Genomic DNA, 25,866 nt, shown 5'->3' on the forward strand with positions numbered 1-25,866 from the left:
TGCTGAGCGTTGATTGTTGCTGAGTGGGCGATAGTACCACGACCGGTACGAGGGCGTGAAAGCTGGTTGTCGCCAATGAAATGCCGGGGAGGACAATCGTGAAGCAGGTGAAGGCCGTAAACTGAGCTTGCTAGTCTCCCTGCGGGTCCCCGGTGGAACAGTTGTCCCGCTGAGACTTGTCTGCAAGAAGGTGGTTCGCTGCTGGTTTGCCGAAAAATTTAGGGTGATGAATGGCCGAATTAGGCCGAACATGGTGTTCGTTGTGTCACCAAATGTAGACGAGGTGGTGTTCCTCTACACGAGTCTTGACCGGTGATGATGGAATGTCCCAGTGGGTAGGTGGTCGTGACCTCACGTTAGGACGGTGCCGGTAGAACTGGTTGCCAGCCGCAGTAGCGCGCGACAGCAGAGGCGCGTCGTCGTCGTCCACGGGCCGCCACAATAGTATTACTACTGTAATAAATTTTGTATTTGTATTACGAATTATAATACAGGTTTCAGAAAAGTATATGTATAACATAATACGCAAAAACGCGTATAGCAAGTATTATAATACTCCAGTAATACTTCTTGGGTTTTGACGTGTTTTGACGTGTGTTGGATTTTGACGTGTCTGACCTATGCACCATCAGCAAGCGGGTCAGCATACCCCACGTTTTAGGTCACCCGCTCTTTGAACACGTACTCCTCTGGGGATTAGTCAGTGTACCCTCTCTGGTCGTAAAATTCCCTGGAAAGAAAGGAACAACCAGAAGCGTTCCTAGTTCTGTGTCCAAGGTTAATGTGTGCACCAGGGCCGACTTTTACTTCTGTACGCGGGTGGGATATTTTCGCCCCCCCCCCTCCCACGCTGGCAGCGGGGGTCAGCTCACGAGGGACAGTTGCCTTCCTCAACCCTGGCTAGTCTTAAAAGGGACAGGTCTTAGACGCCTTGTAGCATATTCAATATGCAAATATCCAGGGGGGGGCGGTTTCTTTGTCGGGGCGCGTAGTGGGGGATGGGAGAGAGGGAAATCCAATATATAAACTGACTTTTTGGGGGGCCTGCGATCGCCCCACCCCCCACCCCACCCCCCGGATCCACCACTGACTCAAAGATTGAATTTTCAAGAATATGTTATTAAAGCCGAATAGTCAGTAATGCATCTATTGTTTCATACAACAGGCACTCTAAATTGTGAACTAAATGTTGGGTATGCCCTAGGCTTTTCAAAAAGTTATGTATTCATTTATTACGATAATGTATTATAATACAGTATTATTATTATAATACACATTTTCAAAAAGTATTTGTATTAGTACTATAATACGTGTTTCTGTGGAGTATATTATGCATTAGTATTATAATACAAAAGAAATACTATTACTGCCCACCTCTGACTAAAGTTGAACGCACATCAATATTTGCTCGATTTGTTTCCTTTCTTTTTTGTCATCGATGATGACACGTGGACAGGACAGTTAAACGTCAAAAAAGTATTTCAGTTACAATTATCCTATCGTGTGTTCCAAAAAAATTATATCAGTCCTTAATTACTTTTTATCATTAGAGTGACTCCTATTTGATTCATGATTCATAAAACTAATCTAAAGTATATTTTCTTTCCAGCTTTATCTATTTTTCATTAATTACATACATGTACACGATGTGCACTACAAAAAATATAACGCTAAGACGACTTGAGGGTGTGGGTTGTAACAGCAATGAACAACACAGACAGAGACTCCACGCATGAGCACTTGTATGAGTGTATCGTCTCTGCCTGTGTCTGCGTTTGTTCATTACCTCTACGTACAAAAATTTATTTGCTCCACGAGCAAACTGGATACACTATGACCTTAGTTGTCCGTGCGCCATAAAATCCTGAATCATCATCAGCAGCAGCAGCAAACTGGATAGACACAAACTGGATATCTGAGACGACTGGGTAGCACAAATGTGACAATGAAATATAAAGTATCATCTCAGCATACCTTACCGGCCTCGGTGGTTCAGTCTGTAGCGTGTTCGCCTTCTGATCCCGAGATCGCGGGTTCGAACCCTTCCGAGGACATCAGCAACTTGGTGTCATGGTACAAGTTCCTTAGACACGCCGTCTTCCGCGAGGGACGTCAAATGCGGGGTGAGCCTTCATCGCACGTTAAAGGACCCTCACGTGGGCAAAAGCAATCCAAACACCGACCACTGTGGCGTCGGTCATGATCTCAGTTGTCTGGCGCCGTAAACTCCCAATTATAATAATTATCATACCTTTGCTAGTCATTGTCGTAGTACTCGGAAATCTAATCTGAAAGTTACTAAGTAATTCTGTTACAAATACAGATACCTACACAAAAATGTGTGTAATATTTCAGTGGTTGTGTGAACAAGACTAGCTAAATACCATCAATGGGTTAGAGTATCGCCCCTGGCCATGAAACTCCCCATTCATCATCTCACAATCAAGCTGTTGTTGTTTTACTTAGTTTCTTAACAATCCTGCATGGGAAGCTTTCTAGGTGGAGTTTAGGAGACCGTACCCCATCAAATAGCTATATGAAACTCGTCGAGTTGGATGCGATAGAGGTTATCTCTAGTGTGTGTTAGCGGGGCTTTATCTGTTCATAATATCGGAAAGGGTGTGCACGACGACCTGGACGGATGTGCAGAAGGGAGATGGGCAAGGGAGAGCTCATCCTCGATACGCTACGTGGTGGCTTCGGCCTCAACTAATCTGGCTTGTCCCTGAATCTTGCTCATGGAAGGATACGAAAAATAAGTAACTCAGCGACCGCGACGAGCTACCCGTTTACCTCAACAGTGATTAAAACAAACTGTTTATTGCAAGTTTAGCTACGATAAGCTCTTCTTCCCCAAGCTCAACTCAACGACGGTCATGACATTATCACGCACGCTTTCGAATGACCGGTCGCTTTCACTACCATCCATGTCTTTCAGGATTTTTTTTGTGTGTGATTTTATAGCTATGTTTCTTTCATCATTGGTTTGCATTATGTTGCACAGTGCCGTTTGCTTGACACTTTTATGTCGCGCTTCTACACTGAGGTGTACATGAAGACGAGACTTTTTTAGACAAATTAATGGCTTAGACAGAAGGGCCTCATTTTAATATGCTTGCTTCGGTAAGCATACATGCTTTTACGCGGCCTGCGATGAATAGAAGCAAGCAACCTGGTATACATAAACACAAAGCAACAGGCGTAAGTTACCACTGTAATCGCGCATGTAACGCAATGGGGTACACATACCTTCACATGTGTCTTTAAGTTAGACGTGGAGATCTTTTAAGCGAAGATAAACTTTTCTTTTGGAGCACACACAAGACACTTGAAAACAAGACTTCCGTTTTCTTTCCACTCGTGGAAACGAAAAATACTACTGAGTGACGGCAGTGGACCAGACCCAGTGAATAAGACAGACACACTGAGTCATATGTACACCGATACAGGTGACTACACCTTGTTGAAAAATCAGCGACAAAGTCACAAAAACGTGTCACGGTATTTCACGCAAGGTAGATTTAACCAGGTAGCGAAGGCGGGGAAGAAAAGCAAACCTGACCCGGCAACACTGTCATCTCCGTGACTCGAGCGATCCTGGGTGTTGGTAGCACAGGTACGGTCGTCAACGAAAAATATTTACGACGCGCGCATGGGTCTTGTATATACTAATAGTTCATTCATAATTTAAGTATAGAAAGAGCTATTTTTTGCCCCACCAGTACACATATACGAAATCATCTACCACCTGAGTACGTTTCCGTATCCTGCTCCACTGCGCATGTGTAGCAGTAGGCTCGTTTGTGATTTATTTTTCTCTGTTCTCGTCTGGTATTGCTGCCTGGGTGATTCGTATGGTTCGGTCAGGAAAAGGGGAAGGGAATACAACGTAAACGAAGTACGCGAATGCAAACGCGCCTTGGCTAATTATGCACTGCTTATTATTCATGGCGCTATCATTCAACGGATGGATGCCGCTGACAGTCTCTATCATGGCGTCATCTGAAGACGCAGGGCCCTATGGGAGTTTCGCTACCTGTCTATATATACCTTGTTTCACGTGCAGCAAACGCCGTAAACCATCGTAGATTGTTCCAGTGTTGGCGGACTGCGCAGTGCTAGTTTTCGGACTTTTAGCATCGCTCTCGTTCCACATAGTCAAAGTTTCTTGCCTAGTTCACCCTTTCACTTTTCTGCTCCATCTCAAAAGTAGCGGTAGCGGAGCAGCATTTGCTCTGTTCAGATTTGTAGCGGAAATTACGTTTTCACTACACATCTAAAATGCAACGGTACCGCTCCTCCGCTATCACAATAAGTAGCCAATACAGTCGCGGCCCTACTAGTAGTACCGATGTACACCACTGGTGTGAGGTTATCATATTTCTGGTCGTTCTGTGAGATTACGTGCACGTTCAGCTGCTGAACGATTGGGCTGAACCGCTAGACGTGCATTGTGGAATGAATTTGTTGGTCTGTTTCGAATAAACATGTCAACCGCTGCATGACAAATGTCGATTTATTTCGTACAATATGCGCTCGCACATGTAGTTCTGTGGAATGTTGGTACATTTCGCTCCTTAACATATGTCGGCACAGGACAGGTCACCCACTTTCAGTTGATCTCGCCAGTCTTGGAATAATTCGTCAGCAGCGTATGAGCACTCTCCCTGTAGGCCATCCTTCAAACACTTCTCTACTGCTTTCAGGTAACTGTGAAGGGAAATAAAGATATAATCAATGCTCTTATATATGCGTTTCGAATCGGACGTGACTACTTCTAACACAGAATACTTTCTTTGCCCACGGTTTGGTGAGGTCCAAAGCGCATCATCCTTCTGTCACTGGAGCGTACCGTACCACACCAGTCGACCAGAATAAGAGTGTACCGAAGTCTCGTGCCTTACCACAGAGCTACGAAACGAGCGACCTGCGACCTGCCTGCTTAGACTGGCTGCACGTTGCTCAGGGGACAGTGATACGGAAGTTGGAATATTGTGGGACCACAATTTTGCATTGCACTGAGTGCTCTTCGACTTCGCATCACTCGTTCATTCCAAACTGCAGTGCTACCCTGCCATTTTGTTAAAGCCTTAATTATCCTAATGTGACCTTGGTGGTAACGTGATAGACGTCATTATGCGAGAAATATATCTATAGCTTTTTAAACACTATCTCCAGTTTCCAGCACACTGTGCGGACAACAGATACACTTTCCATTAGAATGAAAACTGCGATGTTTGGATTATACCCCATTGAAGATTTTCGTACTTGCCAATACTCATGATACATTGTTGATATATTATTGAAAAAATCTCGTGTTTTACTTTTTCTGGCACGTCTTTTTTTGCTAGTACTTTTTGGCACTGCTTTTTCTGGCATGTCGTTCATCTGACACCCAAAAAATGCGCTTTCTGATTAAATGTCTGTAACGATTTATTGTTTCATATATTTTTTTGGTACTTTTATTCAAAATATGCAAAAACCCTGTTCCTTAGTGTGCGAGTGTAACTCATAGGTACGACCGTAAGTCAATATTAGTTATAGGACAAGTTCTTTTTTTTTTTTTTCAATATGAAGGACATTCATACCAGCAGACGGCCCTGACTTTTGACGGATCTGACAGGTCCGCTTCATCCGCATCGACAACAGCACGATGAATAGGGTCGTTGTTCACCGTGTAAGAGCAGTCCAGAGCCACAGTGAAGCCTCGGTCTCTCGGGCACTCGGCAGACGCCACCGCTGCAGGAGAATTTGGAAAGAATTGCGTAAACAACATTAACGTACAAAACCGTTGCTTCATTCATATAGAAATCACGCGTTCAAACCGTTATTGCTTTGGGATTAGATTCGGACTGAAGCCACATCGGCTCCGTTTAGTACAAGGATATTTCATGTTCTGTAACTTAAAATAATGCTATATTGATGTACGGTACCAAACTGGAGGGAACTGGTTCTGCATGTTGCTCCGGTAAAATGTCAGCGTATCGTTTTGGCTAACGTTCATGGGTTGAAATCGGAAGGTGTCCAAAACCGTGACGGGGCACACCGGGGGTCTCGACGATGTCGTCTATATTTTTATGGGCCTTGTGGGTGACGTGGGGATTCGAGCGGGGCTGCGAAGCTTGTGAACCATTGTGTCACAAGATTCCAATATCTATAGTGCGGTATGGTAGCTGCCGATTCGTTAAATAGGGATCAGGGAATGGCGGGATATCCATGCGGGATGACTTGAAGACATACGTGGCGCGAATGTGGGCAGCCTACTTGTAGGAACTCGACAGTTGTTATTCTGGTAGCTCCTTCTTTTTATCGCTTGATACACTACGCGAATAACAAGGTGGAACCCGCCGGAAAGAAAAAGAGAAAGAAGAAAAGGAGTAGGAAAGGCACGAATAATTGCCGCTCTTTAGTTATAAACTGCAATCTCAAAAACGCTTGACTGGAACGTCTAACAGGTCATTTTGGCCTCGTTTATGCGTCATATTTTGCCGACACTTTATAGTTTCTTTTTCTTTTCTCTTTTTTTTTTGTGAGTGCAAATTCTGGGCAATTCTTTCTACGCCGAGAAAAAAACGGACAGAAAAATGTTTTTGGTACGCCAGTGTCTTAGGTTTTTTACGAGGCCTGATATTTCTATTTAGGACAGCTCGTTCTTAGCAACGGCAGATGAGTGTCCTTACATACCGATGGCCTGTCAACAACGTCGACGCCAACAGTTTCTGTTGGTTTGTTGATGATGAACGGGGTGATACGTCGCACAGCCAATACTTTAACGCGTTGCACGAGGCCTATTAGCAAGGTGGGCTACTCGACAATACATGCAAACGAATGCCAAAGGCGACGAAAAAGGTAACACGTTCTCAAACACAGCAGTCACCCTTTGTTGACTACACTCCTAACAACTATTTCAAAGAGGGTAAGGGAGAAAACGAATGAATGCTGGAATGCAATTCCCTCTGGGGGTTACCTCTCGAGTCTCTCCTTTTCCCTGCCTCGGGGCACCATTCTGTTGCCATGCACAGGCTCGGCTGCGTCCTAGCCCTTCTACCTCAACAATATGTCCCTCCTATGTTGATATAACGTACGAAACCTCCGCTTACCCAACATGGTGCCAAGTACGAAGACAATTGCGCAGAGCTTCATGTCGCTGTTCACTTAGGCTTCCTAGTTTGTGGTAAGGAGCTTCTAAATCTGCAATCATGAGCAACAGGGCGACCTTTTGCATGCATAGCAACAAAAATTCAAGCGAGACAAATTTCGGAATTATTGGATTCGCAAGCGACGTGGAGCAGCTAGTTTCATAATGAGTACACGCGAGTCGTTAGTCAGCGTTTGCTACACGTTGTATCTCTGGCTTCCCGGCGTCGGGACCTTGACGCCCCCATCGCCCGGCAGCAGCTGCGCAGTAGCCCCCTCCTGCACTCACAGTTCTGTCACTGCAGGAGAGAGACCCCCACGTATAGCTGTGTGTGGCTTTCCCGTGTCTGGGGAAAGGGGGATCCTGGCAGTTGAGTGGACCCGGATGTTGGTTTGAACCCTTCGGGGCCCGTCCTGGAAAACAGCACACTGCTTTGGCCCCTGCTTCCCATAGACGGGTGGTCCTGGAAGGCCCGGCCAGGACTATTCAGCTTGTCGCCATCTCGCTTTTCATCACTTTTTCTTAGATAGGTTTTAACTACCACACACTCTCTCTCACATCATCTTTCCCATAATCATCTCTGACACACTCACCATGGTTTTGGCGCTCTATGGCTTTTGTTGCCTTTGTGCCATTAAACACATAATCAATCAATAAACTTTTTCTTTCTTCTCCTCTCCTTCTATCTTTCCTCCTTTTCACCTTCTTTGGCGGCAAGGGTCAACCTTGGGCAGTCTTTTATTCTCTAGAAGCTGCACTTGGGTATAGTGCAGGCGCACCTGCTGCTGCGTCAAACGCCGTCCCCTGGTTGGGCTCCGTGGTGGGCGGCAGGCATCGAATACTTTTTTTTCCTTTTATGGCTTCCTCTTCTTTAAAACACCGAGATCGGAATCCAAAACGGTTTCGCACCGAGTACCAGCAAATTGATTTAAATACCTCAACACCCGAACCATGGTTTGCAAAGCTTCTCGTGGTCCACTCAAATGATGACACAAGACCACTGTCAAAGATGTCTCCTTTTGTAATAGCGAAAGCACTCGAACAGCTCATCGGTAAAAAATACAATGCCAAGAAACTGGGTTCTGGAGATATCCAAGTGCACGTTGAAAAGCGAGAGCAAAACAGTGCACTTTTTTCACTGACAAGCATCAATGGGATATCTGTCACTGTAAGTTCACACCGGAGTTTGAACATTGTTAAAGGAATAATTTCTGAGAGCGACCTTCTTGACTGTTCGGAATCGGAACTCCAAGAAGACCTACAACAGCATGGCGTGGTAGCCGTGAAGCGAATAGTCATGCGTAGGGATGGGAAACAAATCCCAACAAAGCACGTCATTCTTACTTTCAAGCTCCACAAGCTGCCAAAATGAAAAAAATGAAAACTGAGCAAAATTTCACGTACGGTGTAGCAAAGGCACAATTGGCGTTCCAAAAGAAAGGAACCTTCTCTGATGTGGTGCGCAGGGGAGTGGCACCACTCAGAGTATCGCTGGAGACCCAGACCTCTGGGACTCGCCTCCACACTCCCCAACACAAAGAGAGGGACACTGAGGGTTCTCCCTCGGTGGCCTCTCCGACGAACAGCCAGGAAGATGCAATGTTAACCTCAGAGGAGGTTGTTGCATCCCCCTCTGTTTGGGACGGGATTGCCAAGGGCCTGTCTCAAAACACAAGTCAGAGCATGGATCTCGATGACGACGACTGCTGCTCGCAGAAGTCTTCTTCGAGTCTACCAAGTCTTCCCTTGGGCAAAGAACAGAGGAGGAGAAAAGCTGGCCGAGGACGAGGAGGGAAAGCCAAGGAACAACAACAAAGGGTTCCTCCACCGAGAATACAAGCTCCTTAATCCCTTTGCATTCATGGACAATTGTTCCACAAGGTCTTTACGCATTAGAGTAGTCGTTCAGTCCTTATTCATTTCCCTTTTCTCTACACTTCTTGTGAGTTCCCAGAGCATTATTCAATGGAACTGCCGGGGTTTGCTGAAAAATCTTGATGACGTCCATTATATGTCAGGCAGACATCGTGGTGGACACGGATGTTTCGAGTGTTCAGAGTGTTCTGGAGGTGTGGCCCTTCTCACGGCCAGAACACTTCACACAAGAGACGTTCTACTTTCCACAAATCTTGAGGCCATTGCTGTACAGATCTGCACTGACCGTGTAGTGACGGTATGCTAGGGTCGAACAGAGGCAGCTTGAAGATCTTATTAATCAGCTCCCATCGCCTTTTCTACTACTGGGAGATTTCAATGCGCATCATTTTCTCTGGGGTTGTTCCAAAGTTGACACCCGAGGTAAAATGTTTGAGAAATTATTAGCATCCTTGCCAATCTGCCTGCTCAATGCAGGAAACGCTACTCATGTTAATGCTGCTTCGCAGTCCTTTTCAGCCATTGATATTTCGAAGTGCAGTCCATCTGTATTTCAGGACATTTCATGGACAGTGGACGAAAACCCCCATGGTAGCGATCACTTCCCTGTCATTTTAGAGATCAATCGACCATCAGGTGCTATTAGAACCCGCCCACCTCGTTGGAAGACACAGTTAGCAGACTGGGGCCTCTTTAAACAAGAAGCCACACTTTCTATAGAGTCCCTCCTAGGGCTGAACATTAACGACGCAAATGACTATGTCACAGACATTCTTGTAAAAGCAGCAACCAAGTCCATTCCACAGTCATCAGGTCAACTGCCCAGGCGTTGCAAGCCTTGGTGGTCGGAGGACTGTGGAAATACACGAAAAGAGCAAAACCGCGCTTGGTGCAGGTTCAGGCGGTATCCAACCCCAGTACTGGCGTGCCGACAAGCAAAGAGTGAATCATTGAAGGGCTTTGTCTCCTCCTTGAATAGCAACACCCCAACTAAGGTTGTGTGGGATCGACTAAAGCAAATAAAGGGCAATTACACAAGCTTCTCTATTCCCCTTTTCGAGAGGAATGGTACGGTGTGCAAAACTTTAGAGGAACAAGCAAATGTGTTGGGAGAACACTTCCAGAGTGTTTCTTCCTCCTCTCACTACACCAGGGATTTCTTAAAGGTCAAAAATGATGCCGAGAAATGCAAAATCACGTATGGCACCAGTGACAGCCATGCTTTTAATAAACCATTTTGTATGATGGAGCTGCTGCGTGCTCTGCCATCTCCAAAACAAACAGCACCTGGGCCAGATCGAATCTCGTACAGCATGTTGCAGCACTTATCAAAAACATCACTAGAAGGTCTTCTGTACTTTTTCAATTCAGTTTGGCATCAGGGTGAACTTCCATCTCGTTGGAAAGCGGCGACAGTCGTTCCACTTTTGAAGCCAGGGAAAGATCCTTCCAACGCATGTAGCTACAGGCCTATAGCCCTTACAAGTTGTTTAGGGAAAACCTTCGAGCGCATGGTTAACTACCGCCTTATGTACTTCCTCGAAGAAAATGGATGTCTCGACAGATATCAGTGCGGATTTAGAGCCGCCCACTCAACCACTGATCATCTGTTGCGGCTGGAAACTGTCGTCAGGGAGGCGTTTGTCAGAAAGCAGCATTGTATTTCCTATTTTTCGATCTCTAAAAAGCGTACGATACCGCATGGCGATATGGTACCGTTCGCGACTTGTACAATTTCGGCGTACGTGGTCGTATGCTCCACTGCATCGCAAATTTTCTACAGGACAGAACTTTTAGAGTTCAGTTGGGCACATCACTCTCACGTTCTTTTATTCAGGAGAACGGTGTCCCACAGGGTTCCGTTCTGAGTGTCACACTCTTTATAGTCAAAATGAACTCTATTGTCCACGCTATTCCGCCATCCGTCACGTACTCACTAGACGTTGACGATGTTCAGATACCGTGTTCATCTGCAAGCATTTCAAGATGTGAGAGACAACTCCAGCTCTGTGTGAACAAATGAGCAAAATGGTCATCTGAGAATGGGTTTAACTTCTCACCTGAGAAAACGGTTTGCGTACCTTTCTCAAGAGTAAGGGGTATGTTTCCAGAGCCAGAACTTAAAATGAACGGCCAAGGTATTACGGTCGAATCTGAGCATAAATTCCTGGGTATACTTTTTGACCGCAAGCTCACTTTCAACCCTCACATAAGGAACCTACAAAGCAAATGTGGGAAATCTCTGAACATTCTCAAAATCTTGTCACATAGATCCTGGGGTGCAGACAGAGAGGTTCTGCATCGCATTTACACATCTTGCATTCGTTCCAAGCTTGACTATGGATCTTTCGTGTACGGCTCTGCACGAAAGTCCGTCTTGAAAGCACAAGACCCTGTCCACCACCAGGGACTGCGACTGGTCTTGGGAGCCTTTCGCACATAGCCGGTCGAGAGTCTCTATGTGGAGTGCAACGAGTGGTCATTAGAAAGGCGGAGATTTTACATTGCCTCCACATGTGCACTAAAAGTACGAAGTTATCCACAGCACCCAGCTTTCTCTTGTGTTACTCAGACACGCTGCAAACAGTTATTTCTTAACAAACCGTCATGTACACCTCCTTTCAACTTGCGAATCCTGAAGGAAATTGAAACACACAGTTTTTCTGAGTACGATTCTACGCCTGTAGAAACTAATGAGAGGATTGCTCCGTGGCAACCACTGCCCGAAGACAACACATCTTTATTGAAGTACAAGAAACACGAAACCCCCACAGCCGTACTCCTGCAAGAGTTTATGTCCATAAAAGAAGGTTTTGGGGACCATGTCGCATGTTACACAGATGGCTCCAGAACGGACACCGGTGTCTCATGTGCAATGCTTACAGGCACATCTTGCAGATCGCACCGATTAGCAAACACAGCTTCCATTTTCACCGCAGAAGTCTATGGCATAATCTTGGCGCTTAATTACATACTACGACTTTCCATCAGGTCATCAGTTGTGTACACTGATTCGCTTAGTTGCCTGCAGGCCACCAAAAAACCACCAAAAAACCTGCTCGTTCTCCGAGCAAAACACCTGTCTAGCCGCATAATAAACAGAGGTCTTTCCTTGGCACTTTGCTGGGGGCCCAGCCACGTCGGGATACCCGGTAACGAGCTCGCGGACACAGCGGCTACCAAGGCACTCTCAGCTGACATAACCCCCTTCGACATACCAGCTCAGGATCTGAGGTTTGCCTTGCGTAGAGCAATTAACTTAAAATGGCAACATGACTGGGACACACAGACAAATAATAAATCACACTTGATCAAGTGTAATGTAGGCAAGCCTGCAGGAGTTTCTAAAGATCGGCTTTATGAAGTAGTCATGTCTCGTTTGCGTATTGGCCACACATTTCTCACACATGGTTTTTTAATTATCCAGAAGGACCCACCTCACTATGTGCACTGTGCTGAGCAGCAGTCTGTTCACATTCTCATCAGCTGCCCTCTCCAGGAACATCATCGCCAAACTCACTTTTCTGAGTTCTACCGGTATATAATTCCTCTTCACCCAGCCCTTTTGCTGGGTGATGAGCCGCTTGTCAGTTTTAGGAGTGTTTACAAGTTTTTTAGGGACACTGGATACCTAAGAGATATCTGAATCCACATACATTTTTTATCTTTATATCAGTTTTAAATTGATCGTCTTCTTTTAATTGGTAAATAGGCCATACCTCACAGTGTTGGCGCATTATAGCCTTAGTTGCTCACGCGCCAGTAAACATCAATCCAATCTCGGGCTTCATTGTGTTTATGAAATTTTGAGTTTCCTTCCCGCGACAAATCTTTGTTATTGCAATACGCATCATTAGTAGGTCAATCTTCGTCGCAACAAAATGTCAGCGCTGCTACACCTCTCGTAACAATCGTGGCCTGATCTGTACGTTGACGAATCGATGTGCAGAAAATATTCGATCCTTCACACATTGTTAGAATGTAGTTAAAGAGAACGGAAGAGCGTAAGGGGACTTACCGGACGTAACACTTGCGGTGGGTTTGCCGATATACTGACTGTGGAAGTTCTAAGTATGTACACGGGTAGGTGGGCGTGTCTTGCAACAATCTTTCCTCAGGCGGAGCAACCAATGGCTGGTGTTCTATACGTTCTTGTGGATAAGGTTCTTCCAACTGCCTCGTAGGATGATGAATGTTATCGCTTCCGCTTCTGGACGCCATATAGAGAGTTTCCTGTACATGTACTGTGAAGCCAGAACTCCCTGTCATTCGTATTTTGATACGGCGGTTTTCAGGAAGAAATTTTGTCGCTCATGATGAGTACGGGAAGGGCAGAGGAGAGACGCCGGCCCAATACGGTGACACGATGTTAGCAAACTGTGTTAGCAACTCTGGGCGACTAGCGTAGCAATCTGTCGGTACTTAAAAGCAAGGTCCTTATGATGGGAGCCGCTGACATTTCGAGCAGCAATAGTTCCTGTACTGGGAGGAGGGTGGAAGCAGGACATGAAGCACCTGTTTGAGATTTCCAACATGAGGCCTCACGTGTAAGGAAACCATAAAAAAATAGATGTAATAGGCAGTGGCGCCACTAGGTGCGCGTCACACCGTGCGGGAGCTCTTTGCGTCACCCCTCACCAATAATGGATCTCTTTTCATACAAGACCAGAAACAGAAATAAAAAGAAAACGAAAAGCTTACGTGCCCGCAGAGGGCTCCTCATATTGCCCCAGAGATAAAGAGGTACTGGTGCGGCACGTCATCCCCTTCCGTCGCGACACCCGGTGCGGATCGCACCCCCCGCACCCCTCTAGTGACGCCTCTGGTAACAGGATACTCAATACCCAATGCAGGATGTAAAATACTTGGAAGCGGGATTAATCAGAGTAGAGTATTGAATGCCTCAAAAATATAGTTGAAATTTGTTTAAAATACTGGAGGCAGCACCATGCCCATGGTAAGCCACTTATGACTGTTCGATCACCACGTCAGATCGAGAGCGAGACGTTTATGGGCGCCAGAACCACAGTAAGGGGAATCGTAATTGAGGGGCCAATATAAGTATGCCAACATCAGCTTACTTCCTCTCGAATGAAACTGCAGCTCATGAAACTGACGCTTTTCTCCAGAGTACTTTTGTGAAACTGTAGAGTATACTGGGTGTTTGCTCTAACGTGTCCAGAAATTTTATTTAAAGCGAGCGATAAAAGAGAAGCGAGCGCTACTTTTCAGCTACTTGACTAAGAAACAGGTGCTACTAGTGAAGCATACCAGTTTCTTACTCAAGTAGCAGAAAAGTACTACTTGCTTTTCTTTTATCGCTCGCTTTAAATATAATTTCTGGACACGTTAGAGCAAACACCCTGTATAGAGTAACGCATGACGTGGCCTAAGAATTTGGACAGAGTAACACACGAGCCCGGAAGGGGGACATAGCGTGGCAGGTGACCACATCATTGCTCGCTACGTTCTATTATTTTAAGCGATGGTAAAAGAACAAGGGGTTCCATACTAGTTAAATGGTCATTACCGATAGAATTCAAAGAGCTCCAGCTGAGCAAACTAATGCTCTGTCACGGTGATTGACAGGCACTGAGGAACGCTAGGAAGGCTAAATAATTAAATTCCGGGAAAACAGCCTTGTCCAGTCAAGTGGGTCGTTGGATGAAAGACTCTTCAGTCTCTTCAAGAATACGCTACTGCATGGTTCCACAATGAATTTTGGAACAAAAATTCGAGGGTTTTTCAAGGACCTTTTAAGGCTCAGCCGTCAATTTGTCTCTGATGTAAAACACTAGGGCCTAGAGAGAACTGATGTTCTGACGCCTGACGTTTTATGATTACACCCAGGCTTGTAAAAGATACTCACAAAAACTATTTAAGTTAAGTTATTGAGTACTGGGCAAAAAGGGAATTGAGTAGAGTACTAAATACGCAATCTTGAAAAGTATTTAAGATGGAGCATTAAATACTCTTAAAAGTATCTCGTTACTTTCAACATACTATGGCCTTTGTAGTCGCTGCGCCATAAAAACTCTAATCATCATCATCATTTCAAGATATTTTGACGTCCCAGTTGAAATTCGCTATCAAAGGAATACGAAGAGCGTGAAGTTGAAAATGTCATTACCAAGAATTTTATCGGCTCGCAGGAACAACCGCTTTTCAAAATTAGTATCTGATAGGCTACTCTGCTCTTTTTTTAAACACATTACCCCCTAATACTGAACAGGGCTGTTCAGATGCGAACGGATGCTCAACAGAAACGACAGCATTTACTGTCGTTTTACTGCATGTCGTTGCTTTACTTCATCAAGAATTATTAATATTTTACGTGTCCTCTCTCGCTACGGCTTTCGGCAGGAGCCTTCAATCTTTCCTGAAAGGGTCTCAATGGTTTACCTGCAAACCCTTCAGGACAACACATGGCCTCATGCATACTCCCAAACCAGATATGCTGCACGCTCTACCCCTTCCAACAGGGACGTGGATGACCCGAATATCTGAGACGCCAAAGCGCATGTACAGCACAAAACATATAGCCGAGAAAAAAAGAGAATCTTTCGCTGTGCGGGACAGTGGAAAACACTGAACATATCATCATGCATTGTCCAAAACATGCTGCACAAAGAGGCATCTTGAGGCTGACCCTTGGCCATCTCGACAGCAGGGACTTCAGCATAGAGAAAGTCTTAGGCGTATGGGACGCTAACCACAGGGACGCGGCCTTCAATGCTCTTGTCAATTTCATTGTGAAATGTGGACTAGAAACTCTATACTAGACGGAGCGTGGACATTACGGCGGATGTGAACGGCGCGCTCGGTCCTGCGTTGTCGCGGTCGAGACGCTCACCCCGGTGAGCTTTTGCGGTGCGCTCGCACATTCTGTGGTGCAATCGTACCGTTTCCTTTCTTTTTTCTTTTCTGCTTTGGGGTGTACCGTCTTTCTTTTTTTGGGGGTAGCAGAATTCGCTTGCGCGAATTCAACCTCCCCTTGTTATTTTACCAACCACCACCACCACCACCAGAATCTTTCGCTGGACCTCCGTGTGACGCACAGAGAAGTACCTTCAAAGTAACTTGGAAAATGAGTAGAAGTTACTGAAAAATTAGTTAAGTTAGATTACTAAATGCTGACCTTTGAAAGTATTTGCAAATACCAACTTACTGGCAAAAGTGTTTAAGATACGTAACTTAGATACTCTACCCAAGATACTGTAGAAGTGTGGTTACGCCCGATTACTCCCGGTGTGTACCCCCCCTCCCCCGATTCAAATCAGCAAAAGCATGGTTTTGACCCGAAATTAATCCGAAAGCTGCTGGACCAGGGGATCCGACTATAGCACACACACACACACACACACACACACACACACACACACACACACACACAACTACCACATAACTTTGGAAACTGTGTTGTGAATACATAAATATATTCCTACAAGCTGTTAAAACAGATTCCCGCTGCCTCTTAGATGCATGGACGAAGTATTGTTACTCCGTGTCCACTGGTGTAGGATGCACGTTATGCCGATCAAACCGAAGATTTACACCTGATTCATTACGATTCAACCAGAATTGAATCAGGTTCATTCCCACCCGAGTGTACCCGAATTATTCAAGCAAAATATAACCCGATAGTAAGCCTCCGACGTTGCTGAAAAATACAAACCGAAAAATAAAATCAGGCACTATTCGTGATCAGGACTTCAATATTTCACAAAAATATTTGTAAGCTACATGCATCACATGAGAGGATACACAGGTACTGCACAATAGCGATCAGTTCACAAGTGTGACGGACGTCTTCTGAATGTTAAAGATCGTACGACAGAAAGAGCAATTTACTACACATTACGGAGGGTGCCGCTAACTTGCTGGTGACTCCTATTGCAAAGAGTGCTAACTCATGTGGCTTCAAAACTATGGTTCCGACTATGGATAAACGGAATCTACACTATAGCAGATCCATGAGAACAAGAAAAAACATGCAAAATCAAGGGTTTTAAAGGACTGTGAAAAATTCCAGGGATTCCCAGACCTTGAAAACGACAGTTATTTTCAAATTCCAGGATATTCAGTGGTTTCAAAGACGAGTGGGAACCATGTGCTGCTGCCATCACCGTGCTCCGTTATAAAGGATGTTTGAATAACGACGACCAATAGTTCTAACGGCAAAGAAACCGGGGAAACAGTCGAAAGACATCAATAAGTCTACCACGATGAAGCACAGAAGCGGAAACCCAGCTCACTTCGGAAATTTCTAGCATCGGGATCCCAACAGGATGGTGCATGCATTAGAAACAACCACACAAATGCATTTTCTGATACCTCAATCTATATCCTGTTCGGCTCAGTACGGAGAATATCTCCGTATAGCTTACTACAGGATGTGTCCCAGACTGCCAGAATATATGTGCAGATGAATATAGACGTGAAAAAGCAACAATAGGCGCCTTTGTATTTCGCGTCTTTCACATATTTGCGTGAACAGCAAAGTGGTGGAGATGAAGCCGAACCTCCATACTACGTGCGTGAAGTCACGTATGAAGTGTGTGAGATGCCGTCAAAATGTGAAGTAAAACGTTACATCATTGGGTGTCTCGTAGGAGAGACTGAAGGCGATTGGAACAAATTTTACAACAAATTATGTTCTTCGTAAATGACAATGTAAGCCGTCGAACGTTTTCCGTTTATGTGTAGACGTGTAACGTTAGTGACTTGTGTAATGTTCCATTAACCACTCATGCCAGGAGTTGATGTGTATTGAATTATAGGGGTAATCGAATGGAAATACATGGAAATATTGGATGCCACAGTGTGGATAGAGACATAAAGAGAAGTGCTGAGACGCTCTCGTCAAGACGGCGGACTATCCCTTGAGGCATCCCATTCCCAAAAAGAACGTGGCCTTCTCGAAGGACACATGCTGCAGACGACTAGCGGGAACAAACCGTTCCGGGCAGACGGCTGCCAGTGCTCACCCTTTATAAGGCGCACCCAAGGTCGGCAGTTGACAGCTATTTCGTACTGTTTTTGTACATAAAAGTTGTTTGTTGTTGCCAAGTTGCAGTCTACCCCCTCCCCGAACCGAGCGAGAACTTCACTGGTGAAGTCGACAGGATTGTAACATTCACCATCACCGCAGACACTGGCATCACGGAGGGGGACGGTACATCAGAGAGAGCAGAGGGGAGAGGACGAGTGAAAGCAGCATCATGGTGAGAAACTTTGGGAGCTACGGGCCTAAGGAACGGAATGTTCGGAGCGGCACCTGATCTGGAGGTTTCGTAGGAGATATTTGGGTATGACGGCACCTAACAGGGAGATCTAACGTGAGCAACGGCTGGCACACGGGAAGAGAGACCCATCTGAGATTGTATGCGCGGACCCTTAGTGTGTGTCGCGAAACGGGACGGGTCCATCCGAATGTGTATCGATTACATGCTATTGAACGCGATCACCGAACCCTATAGCTTTCCGGTGGAAAACGGAGCCGAGTTACCTTACGATGTAGCCAAAGCGCATTATATCACACGCAGTTTGTCACGTGCCCGCCTTTTTGAACTTCCCGCCACTCGTTAGCTCGTTAGACGTGTAAGCGATTAAGTCCCCTTGAGCTAGCGCGTTGACATTTGCAGATCGCACTTCATGAGGAATCTCAGAAGCTGACGGATTCCGCGCCCTCGCGTGCTGTTTACACCTGGAAAATCATGTGATATGGGTTGATGAATTCCGCAGCGACGTATCACTGTGTCATGAACGACGTCTTCCGGAAACACAGGGGGTTATGCAACGGCATATATTGACGATATTGCGGTTGATTCGGATTCCTGGGTGGGACACTTCGACCACCACGAAAGGAGTTGGCGACAATTTCGGAGGTTGGGTTGGTGATTATCCCGTTAAAGTGCAAATTCGCCCAACCCAGTGTAATACCTTGGGCATCTCGTGGGATCAGGCACGCACTCGCACGATCCGAAAAGGGTAAAGGCTCAACCGCCGCCTAAGACAAAAACGGAATTGCGCATTGCCCTCGGGCTATGCAACTACTACCGTGACTACATCCCGCACCACTTATGAATCTGACTAACAAAAGGGTGCCGAATAATATTCCCCGGGTCAAGGAAGCGGATAATGCGTCCATCAGCGTGAAAATGGCGCTCGCGACTGTCCGGAAGCTGGCAGCACAAGAACCGAAAAAGGGGTATGTACTGGTCACCGATGCGTCTGAGCGAGCTATCGGGGCGTGTCTTTTTCAGACAGTGCAGAACAAGGACATACCGATCGCATATCTCAGTAAAAAGCTCACGCCGACACGATCGCGACGGTCGACGATAGAACCTGAAACGTATGCGATCGTGCGGGCATTAAGTCGTCTGGACACGTGGTTGTTTGGGGACAAAACCAAAGTGGCAACCACCCACAACCCTGTAACTTTTCTCGGTGGCTCAGCGTCCCCCAGGGCGCGTCTGACACGTTGTGCGCTTGCCCTGCAAAAATGCAATATTGAGATTGTTTACGTTCGGGGCAAATTGAGTGAATGTGTCGATGCTTTGTCCAGGCTGGGCACTACTTCCAAAGGAGCGACGGGGCCAACTTAGAGTGTACATATGTTGTTCTACATAATGGTAAATTGCCTGTGTAGCAAACTATCTACGAAGTGGAATGTCTGTAATTCCATCAAAAGCACTGCGGGCAATTACACCTACTCTGTTAACCACGTCTTCACATGCACAAGCTCCAATGCCATATGTATCATTGAATGCGGTGACTGCACGATGCAATACATTGGTGAAACGGGCCAAGAAATGAATAACCGCGTTGCCGGTCACACAGCCGACACATCTAACGAACTCCCCACAGCAGCTGCAAAACACTTTAACGTTCCTGGTCACAATTTTGACAACACTGACAAACGCTCACACACAACGTCCTCATGCAGCTAACTCTCTAAGTGCCAGCAACGCAAACACGCCAAAACACACGACGACATCAAAGGGGACCACAACGACCACTGCAGCCACGCATACATACACAGCAAACGACAACGCTCCAAAAACCATCTGCACAGGCACAAGGTTCCCGCAGAGGAGACACGGAAGACAACTTGCACGCACATACAGACACATGACATCGAGGAACACAAACAGTCCCCACAGTCACAACCCCAACGGCGTACACGCACATCACGCAGAAAACACCGATGACTATCCGAGCACCAATGCATTCGTGTGTGTTATACATACCTGGGTGAATGTCATTAAATTACTGTCAGTGCAAGGAATGCCATTGCACAGTCATTACTGCCAGACAGCCTCATGGCCATGATGGCCACTGAGGCTCTTTCTCTCACTTTACTTCTATGCAGAGTACGTTAGAAGTGTGGCGGCATCATTTTGTGTTACTGTTGGGCCAAATCGCTATGCAGTACATACAGTGCTTTCACAAAAAATTATATTCACATGTCATTCCGCGGTCTGGTAATAACATTTGCGGTCGGTGCATTTCATATTGATCCCTTCACAAAACGCAGCAATATTTAAACCTGCACAATCCCTTCTCTAGCTGCATGCATTTGTGGTAAAAGAAATAGGATGAAATTGGAGCAGCGACTCTGGAAGAAACATGGTGCCGAAATGCGAAATATCTGTGCATTTATGTCGACAATAAACAAAATAGTGCAGAATAGTGCATGTAGGTATTATTTAAAAAATCTTTTCAGGAACAAGAGCTGCCTCTCTGCCCCATAATCAAGCTCATCGATATAAACATCATTGAACATGAGCTCGAGCTCGAAGTGATAAAGACTCGGGAGAAGTGCATCGATTTTGTAAATTTATTTATGTACCACTGTAAATAAATATTTTCGCGTTTGGTTCACAAAACTTCGCATTGTCGTTGAAGTTATTTTAGGTACAGACATGACGCACTTTATTCCTTGCGTGCTGGTGCAAAGAAGGATACTGTTCTGCACCCAGTGGTCTAGATTTCTGTACCTTTGCAGTACCTTGCCGCTTAGATTAAATTTATACCTTCAAGTACCTGATAGAAACCTTCTAAACAGTATTTATTCTGCACCCAAAGGCGAGGATTTCTATACCGTTACTATACCCTATTCTTTTGATTAAATTCATACCTCGGGGTATATAATTTGAACCTCTACATGATACATATTTTAAACCCCAAGGGTTACTTTGTTATACCTTTGCTATACCCTGTTCCTGGGATTCAGTTCATACCTTGAGATGTTTAAGTTATGCCTTGTGAATGGTATTCATTTTGCACCCAAGGGTCTACATTTTTATACCTTTGCTATACCCTGTTCCTGGGATTAAATTTATACCCTGAAGTATTCAAGTTATACCTCATGTATGGTGTATACTTTGCACCCCAAGGTCTGAATTTTCATACCTTGCTGAAGGGATAAATTATTATACCTCACCTGGTGGTATAATTTTTATCGCTTTTGGGGGATGAGCCACACGACAAGCCATTTCTACCTTTAAAGGTATAAATTTGGCTGAGAGTGCATAGCTGCTTGTCATGTGAGGAAGGAAATAATGTCCCATGGAGTCCAAAATTGCCAAAAGAGCTTTGAGACCAGGCATTCGTGGGCTCGATTTAGCCATAAGCCAAGCAATTTTATCTGAAAATGGCAGTTTGGAAAGCTTGGCAGTGTGTGCAATGACACAGAATATACTCTAGGTGTTCTACAGCGCTGCAGTGACAGTATCTGAGAGAGTCAACTTGCCTCAGATGGTAATGACACTGAGCTGTAAATGGCCCATTGAGTCACAGTCCATGAGTCACAGTGCACTATCTTGGCGAGAAGTGTTTTGTGGCATCCAAAAACCAAGCTCTGGGTCAATATTGCTCAGTATAGACGGGAGGAAAATGCCAGTTGTCCATTGACAGGAAGACTATTTATACAATCCATTGATGTGTTAGTGAACGAGATCTGCTGTCTACATGACCAGTAACAGTCCTTTGCTATCTTTCACTGTGATTTAGTTAAACACCTCCCTCATGTGACGGTGTTCCCGGCACAGTTTTACCTTGCTGAACCACTTTTCGCGGCTCTTATCAAACGTAATATTACCGGTTCTTCGTAGGCTGCGGCGGAACGCAAGAGACGTTTACATGATGTTTACGTCGTTACCGTCGTGACAAATGGTCGACACAGCAGTTTTGCGGTACGTTTTATATGTTGCTCATCATGGACATTTTTCGCTACCCGATTTCCTGTCCGAAACAGCTACGACTGCAATGTCACTTCACCCATGAATTCCTTCATGAGTTACACGCGCGTGTTAGCACACCAAGTCGTTACACGTCTGAAAAATAAATACCTGACGAAATCGGCAGAAGAAACATATGCTTTATTAGAGCTTGCAGTGATTATCCTTTTTATGCAGCACATCGCGCAACACCATACGGCTCCATCGTTACTCAATTTTCTCAAATAGCCTCGTCCTCGATGGTAGCCGAACCGCCGAACCGCTGAAGCGTTGTTTTCCTAGTATTCATACGCGTGGTTTATTTATTTATTTATTTCGAATACTGTTAGTCCCAAGTGGGACCGTTACAGGGGGGTTCAGCACTACCACAATCACCAATCATAGCACTAATCATAAACAAAAGAACTAACAAACCAAATAATCTGATCGGGGAACCACAATACATAGTAGCGCTAACATTAGCATAACATTATATTAAATCAGTATTGCTCAGGGCTTCAATGAAGGCAGATTCATTTTGTACAGATATTATATGTTCAGGTAACGCATTCCAGATTGTGATTGTGTGTGGGAAATATGAATATTTGAACAAGTCTACCCTTGCTTGGTATGGTTTCACAGCCTTACTATGTCGTGCACGTAAGGACCGCGATGACAAAGATTCTAAGTATATCTGGCTATTGAGCCTTAGTTTATTATGATATAGCAGAAAGAAGAACTTTAATTTAGCTAATCTACGTCTGCTTTTTAGGCTTCTAATTGCAAGGCTTCTAACATATTAGATACAGAGCCAGTTCGCCTAAAGTTTGACATTATAAAACGGGCTGCCAACCTTTGAACTTTTTCTATTTGGGCCGTAAGATTCTTTTTGTATGGGTCCCATACTATACTACCATATTCCAACAGAGGACAGATCAGTGTTTTGTATGCAGTCAGTTTCACATCTCTCGAACTGTACTTCAGTTTTCTTTTGAGTAACCAAAGTCGGTTCCTAGCCTTCAAACATATTTCAGTGACATGTTTGTCCCACTGCATGCCACATTAATACCCAAATATTTAAATGAGTCAACTCTAATTAATTTATGCCCCTGGATACAATATTCAAACTCTGCTGTAGATTTTTTGTTTGTTAGCTGAGAGAAAACAGTTTTCCGACAGTCAATATGCATTCCCCAGTCGCCACACCATTTCGATATATTCTCTAAACATCCAGCAAGCAATTTTTGATCAGCAACGTCTCTGATAGGGCAATATATTAAACAATCATCTGCGAATAATCTAATAGTAACAGGACCATTAACACAAGATTCGATATCATTAATATAAATTAAAAATAAGAGAGGACCCAAAACTGATCCGTGCGGGACTCCTGATTTGACTTGCACATAATCAGATAAACCTGTCTGCAGATCTACATGTTGCGTTCCTCGTGACAGATACGCTGTTAGCCACTGAATTATGCGCGGATTTATTCCAGTACGTATCAGTTTCTGAATCAGTTTTTGATGTGGTATTTTATCAAATGCTTTGCAGAAATCAAGGCATGTTACATCGACCTGAAGCCCCTGGTTGATAGCGCTAGTAAAGTCATGAATAGCTTCGATTAGCTGTGTGGTTATTTACGCCTGTAACTTAATTAAATTAATGAATAATTAAGAGATACATGCTGAATACGACACAGAATTGCATAAAGACTCGTTATTCTGGAGTGTGACCCTCTTAAACACTGATTTTCTCACGTAAAACCATGCTTAACACTGGTCTGCATAGAACCATTGTGATTTATTTTGACAGCTTGGATTTCAAAGGATTGGAATTTGGATTGTATCTCATTACGGCCGAAGTCTCATTACGGCCGATGTCTCAATACGGCCGAAAGTCTCAATACGGCCGATAATCCTTTAATCCCCAAGTGTCTCATTACGGCCAAAGTCTCAATACGGCCGAAGGCAGTCTCATTACGGCCGAAGATGTCTCATAACGGCCAAATGTCAAAATGTGTATTGTAACCTGCATTGATATGCAATGTCGCAGCCAGGTATGGATATATATTCAGCAGGGTATAAGCCATGCACTGTGCCCTTATCATATTTATATACACATATTGCGAGACAAACGGTATGTTATCATACCACAGCACAATGCAACATATTGTGTAATGTGTACTCCCACAAGGTAGTGTAGGCTGTGAAGCAGGCTACTATGTGGAGTTAGCTACTTGTAGAGAGCTAGATGAATATTGGCTTTGTTGTGACGCTTTTGGAGCCATCCTACAGTCATTGGCCATGACAGAGCACCTATCTCAGTCGATGTCAGTTTATTTCCATTCGCCTTACAATGATACAATTCTTGCTTCTGGAATGAGTAAACCTGCAAGAAGCGATGAGCAACCATGAATAGGCTAGAATATTAAAAACAACAACAACAAGCATTTGTCTCTACATGGCTCGTTTTAATGTGCACAAGCTGCACACGTGTTGATACGTGTCTGCTATTTCATACAAGGTTAACATAAATATTCATTTAGACAAAAGAATGACAAGCCTTAAAAATGTGACTTCCTGGTAAACACAGAGCATGACCATGATATGAATATAGGTTCAGTAGTTCATTCCCTTAATGGAAACATGTGAATATCAAATAGTAATACATTACAATTCATGAAATGATGCATGCATAACTTTCCATTTCTGGTTTCTTTTCTATAAAAGTAGTGCACGAATTAACATTCGTGCACTACTACAAAATTTCTCACTTCACAACAGAACCTTATGATGATCTTAACAGCTCACCTCTTCGCCAGGACTCCCTGGGCAGCAACATCCTATTAGCCATGTTGTTGTTTTTCTTTTTCGGAATCCTTCGTGCAGCCACATACCATGCCTGGTATGGAAAACCAGCTATAAATAACAATGTATTTGAATGACTTCCTCTTGAAGTATTTATTCTAATCAGATATGCTTTGTGCCTACTATGGTGCGCGAAGGCACATAAGTACAACATTTGCAGACGTTCGACGTAAGCAGTTCTTGGAGATCAATTCAAGTACGCGGACTTGCGCTTTTATTTTTGAAGAAATACGACGACAAATTTTAACAAATGAAATATGGCTCACAATGATACTAGTAAATGCTGCTGTACGGTGATGCATTATCGGTATCTTATCGTCTTCGAATAAATTTGTTGTTCCTAAACGCGCAACCAACTAGAAACTGCGCAAACCTACGAACGGATACCGAGTTACATCTATTACAGGCACTTCAGCTGTTTTGATTAATTTAAATTACTCTTATGAGAATCCAACTATGTGTGGACAGCACACTACTAAGACAGGCAATCTACGAAAGCATTACTCACCAGAATTCCTGCTTGACTTGGTCTTGGTCAACACTGCGCGATATACGTTGGGGCTGTGGCGATTCATTCAACTCGATTTTTACCGGAACAACAGGCGCTGCTCGAAAGACAACGACGGAAAATAGAGAGCCGCTATAAAGTCCGCTAATTTGCACATTACAGCACTACAAAGCGATATATGAACAAGTCGTAAACAGCAACCGCTCGCTCACACACACAAGAAACGAGGTACCCAACGTTGCTAGACACCAT

At 44.7% G+C, this 25,866-nt stretch overlaps 1 protein-coding gene and 1 long non-coding RNA gene across 2 annotated transcripts; both read right to left on the reverse strand.

The window, feature by feature from the left end:
* Positions 1-4,498: 4,498 nt before the first annotated feature.
* LOC135372349 (uncharacterized) lies at positions 4,499-13,139 on the reverse strand. The gene is made up of 4 exons (XM_064605979.1): positions 13,032-13,139; positions 7,101-7,191; positions 5,589-5,739; positions 4,499-4,710 (listed from the first exon to the last, which is right to left on the reverse strand). The coding sequence occupies exons 2-4, from the start codon at positions 7,141-7,143 to the stop codon at positions 4,578-4,580; spliced, it is 327 nt and encodes a 108-aa protein (XP_064462049.1). The 5' UTR covers positions 7,144-7,191; positions 13,032-13,139; the 3' UTR covers positions 4,499-4,577.
* Positions 13,140-24,406: 11,267 nt separating this feature from the next.
* On the reverse strand, positions 24,407-25,849 carry LOC135372340 (uncharacterized). The gene is made up of 3 exons (XR_010415956.1): positions 25,615-25,849; positions 25,050-25,140; positions 24,407-24,627 (listed from the first exon to the last, which is right to left on the reverse strand). It is a non-coding gene; the product is annotated as an uncharacterized LOC135372340 (long non-coding RNA).
* Between the last annotated feature and the right edge of the window lie 17 nt (positions 25,850-25,866).

The sequence above is a fragment of the Ornithodoros turicata genome, unplaced genomic scaffold (genome assembly GCF_037126465.1).
Source record: "Ornithodoros turicata isolate Travis unplaced genomic scaffold, ASM3712646v1 Chromosome14, whole genome shotgun sequence".
Lineage (NCBI taxonomy): Eukaryota > Metazoa > Arthropoda > Arachnida > Ixodida > Argasidae > Ornithodoros > Ornithodoros turicata.

Bases quoted from the DNA above. Each gene is read 5' to 3' on its own strand.
- LOC135372349 (XM_064605979.1), bottom strand. From the start codon at position 7,143: ATGAAGCTCTGCGCAATTGTCTTCGTACTTGGCACCATGTTGG. The intron at 5,740-7,100 runs GTAAGCGGAGGT...ATTCTCCTGCAG, and splicing joins CGTACTTGGCACCATGTTGG to CGGTGGCGTCTGCCGAGTGC. The intron at 4,711-5,588 runs GTATGAATGTCC...TTCCCTTCACAG, and splicing joins AAAGTCAGGGCCGTCTGCTG to TTACCTGAAAGCAGTAGAGA.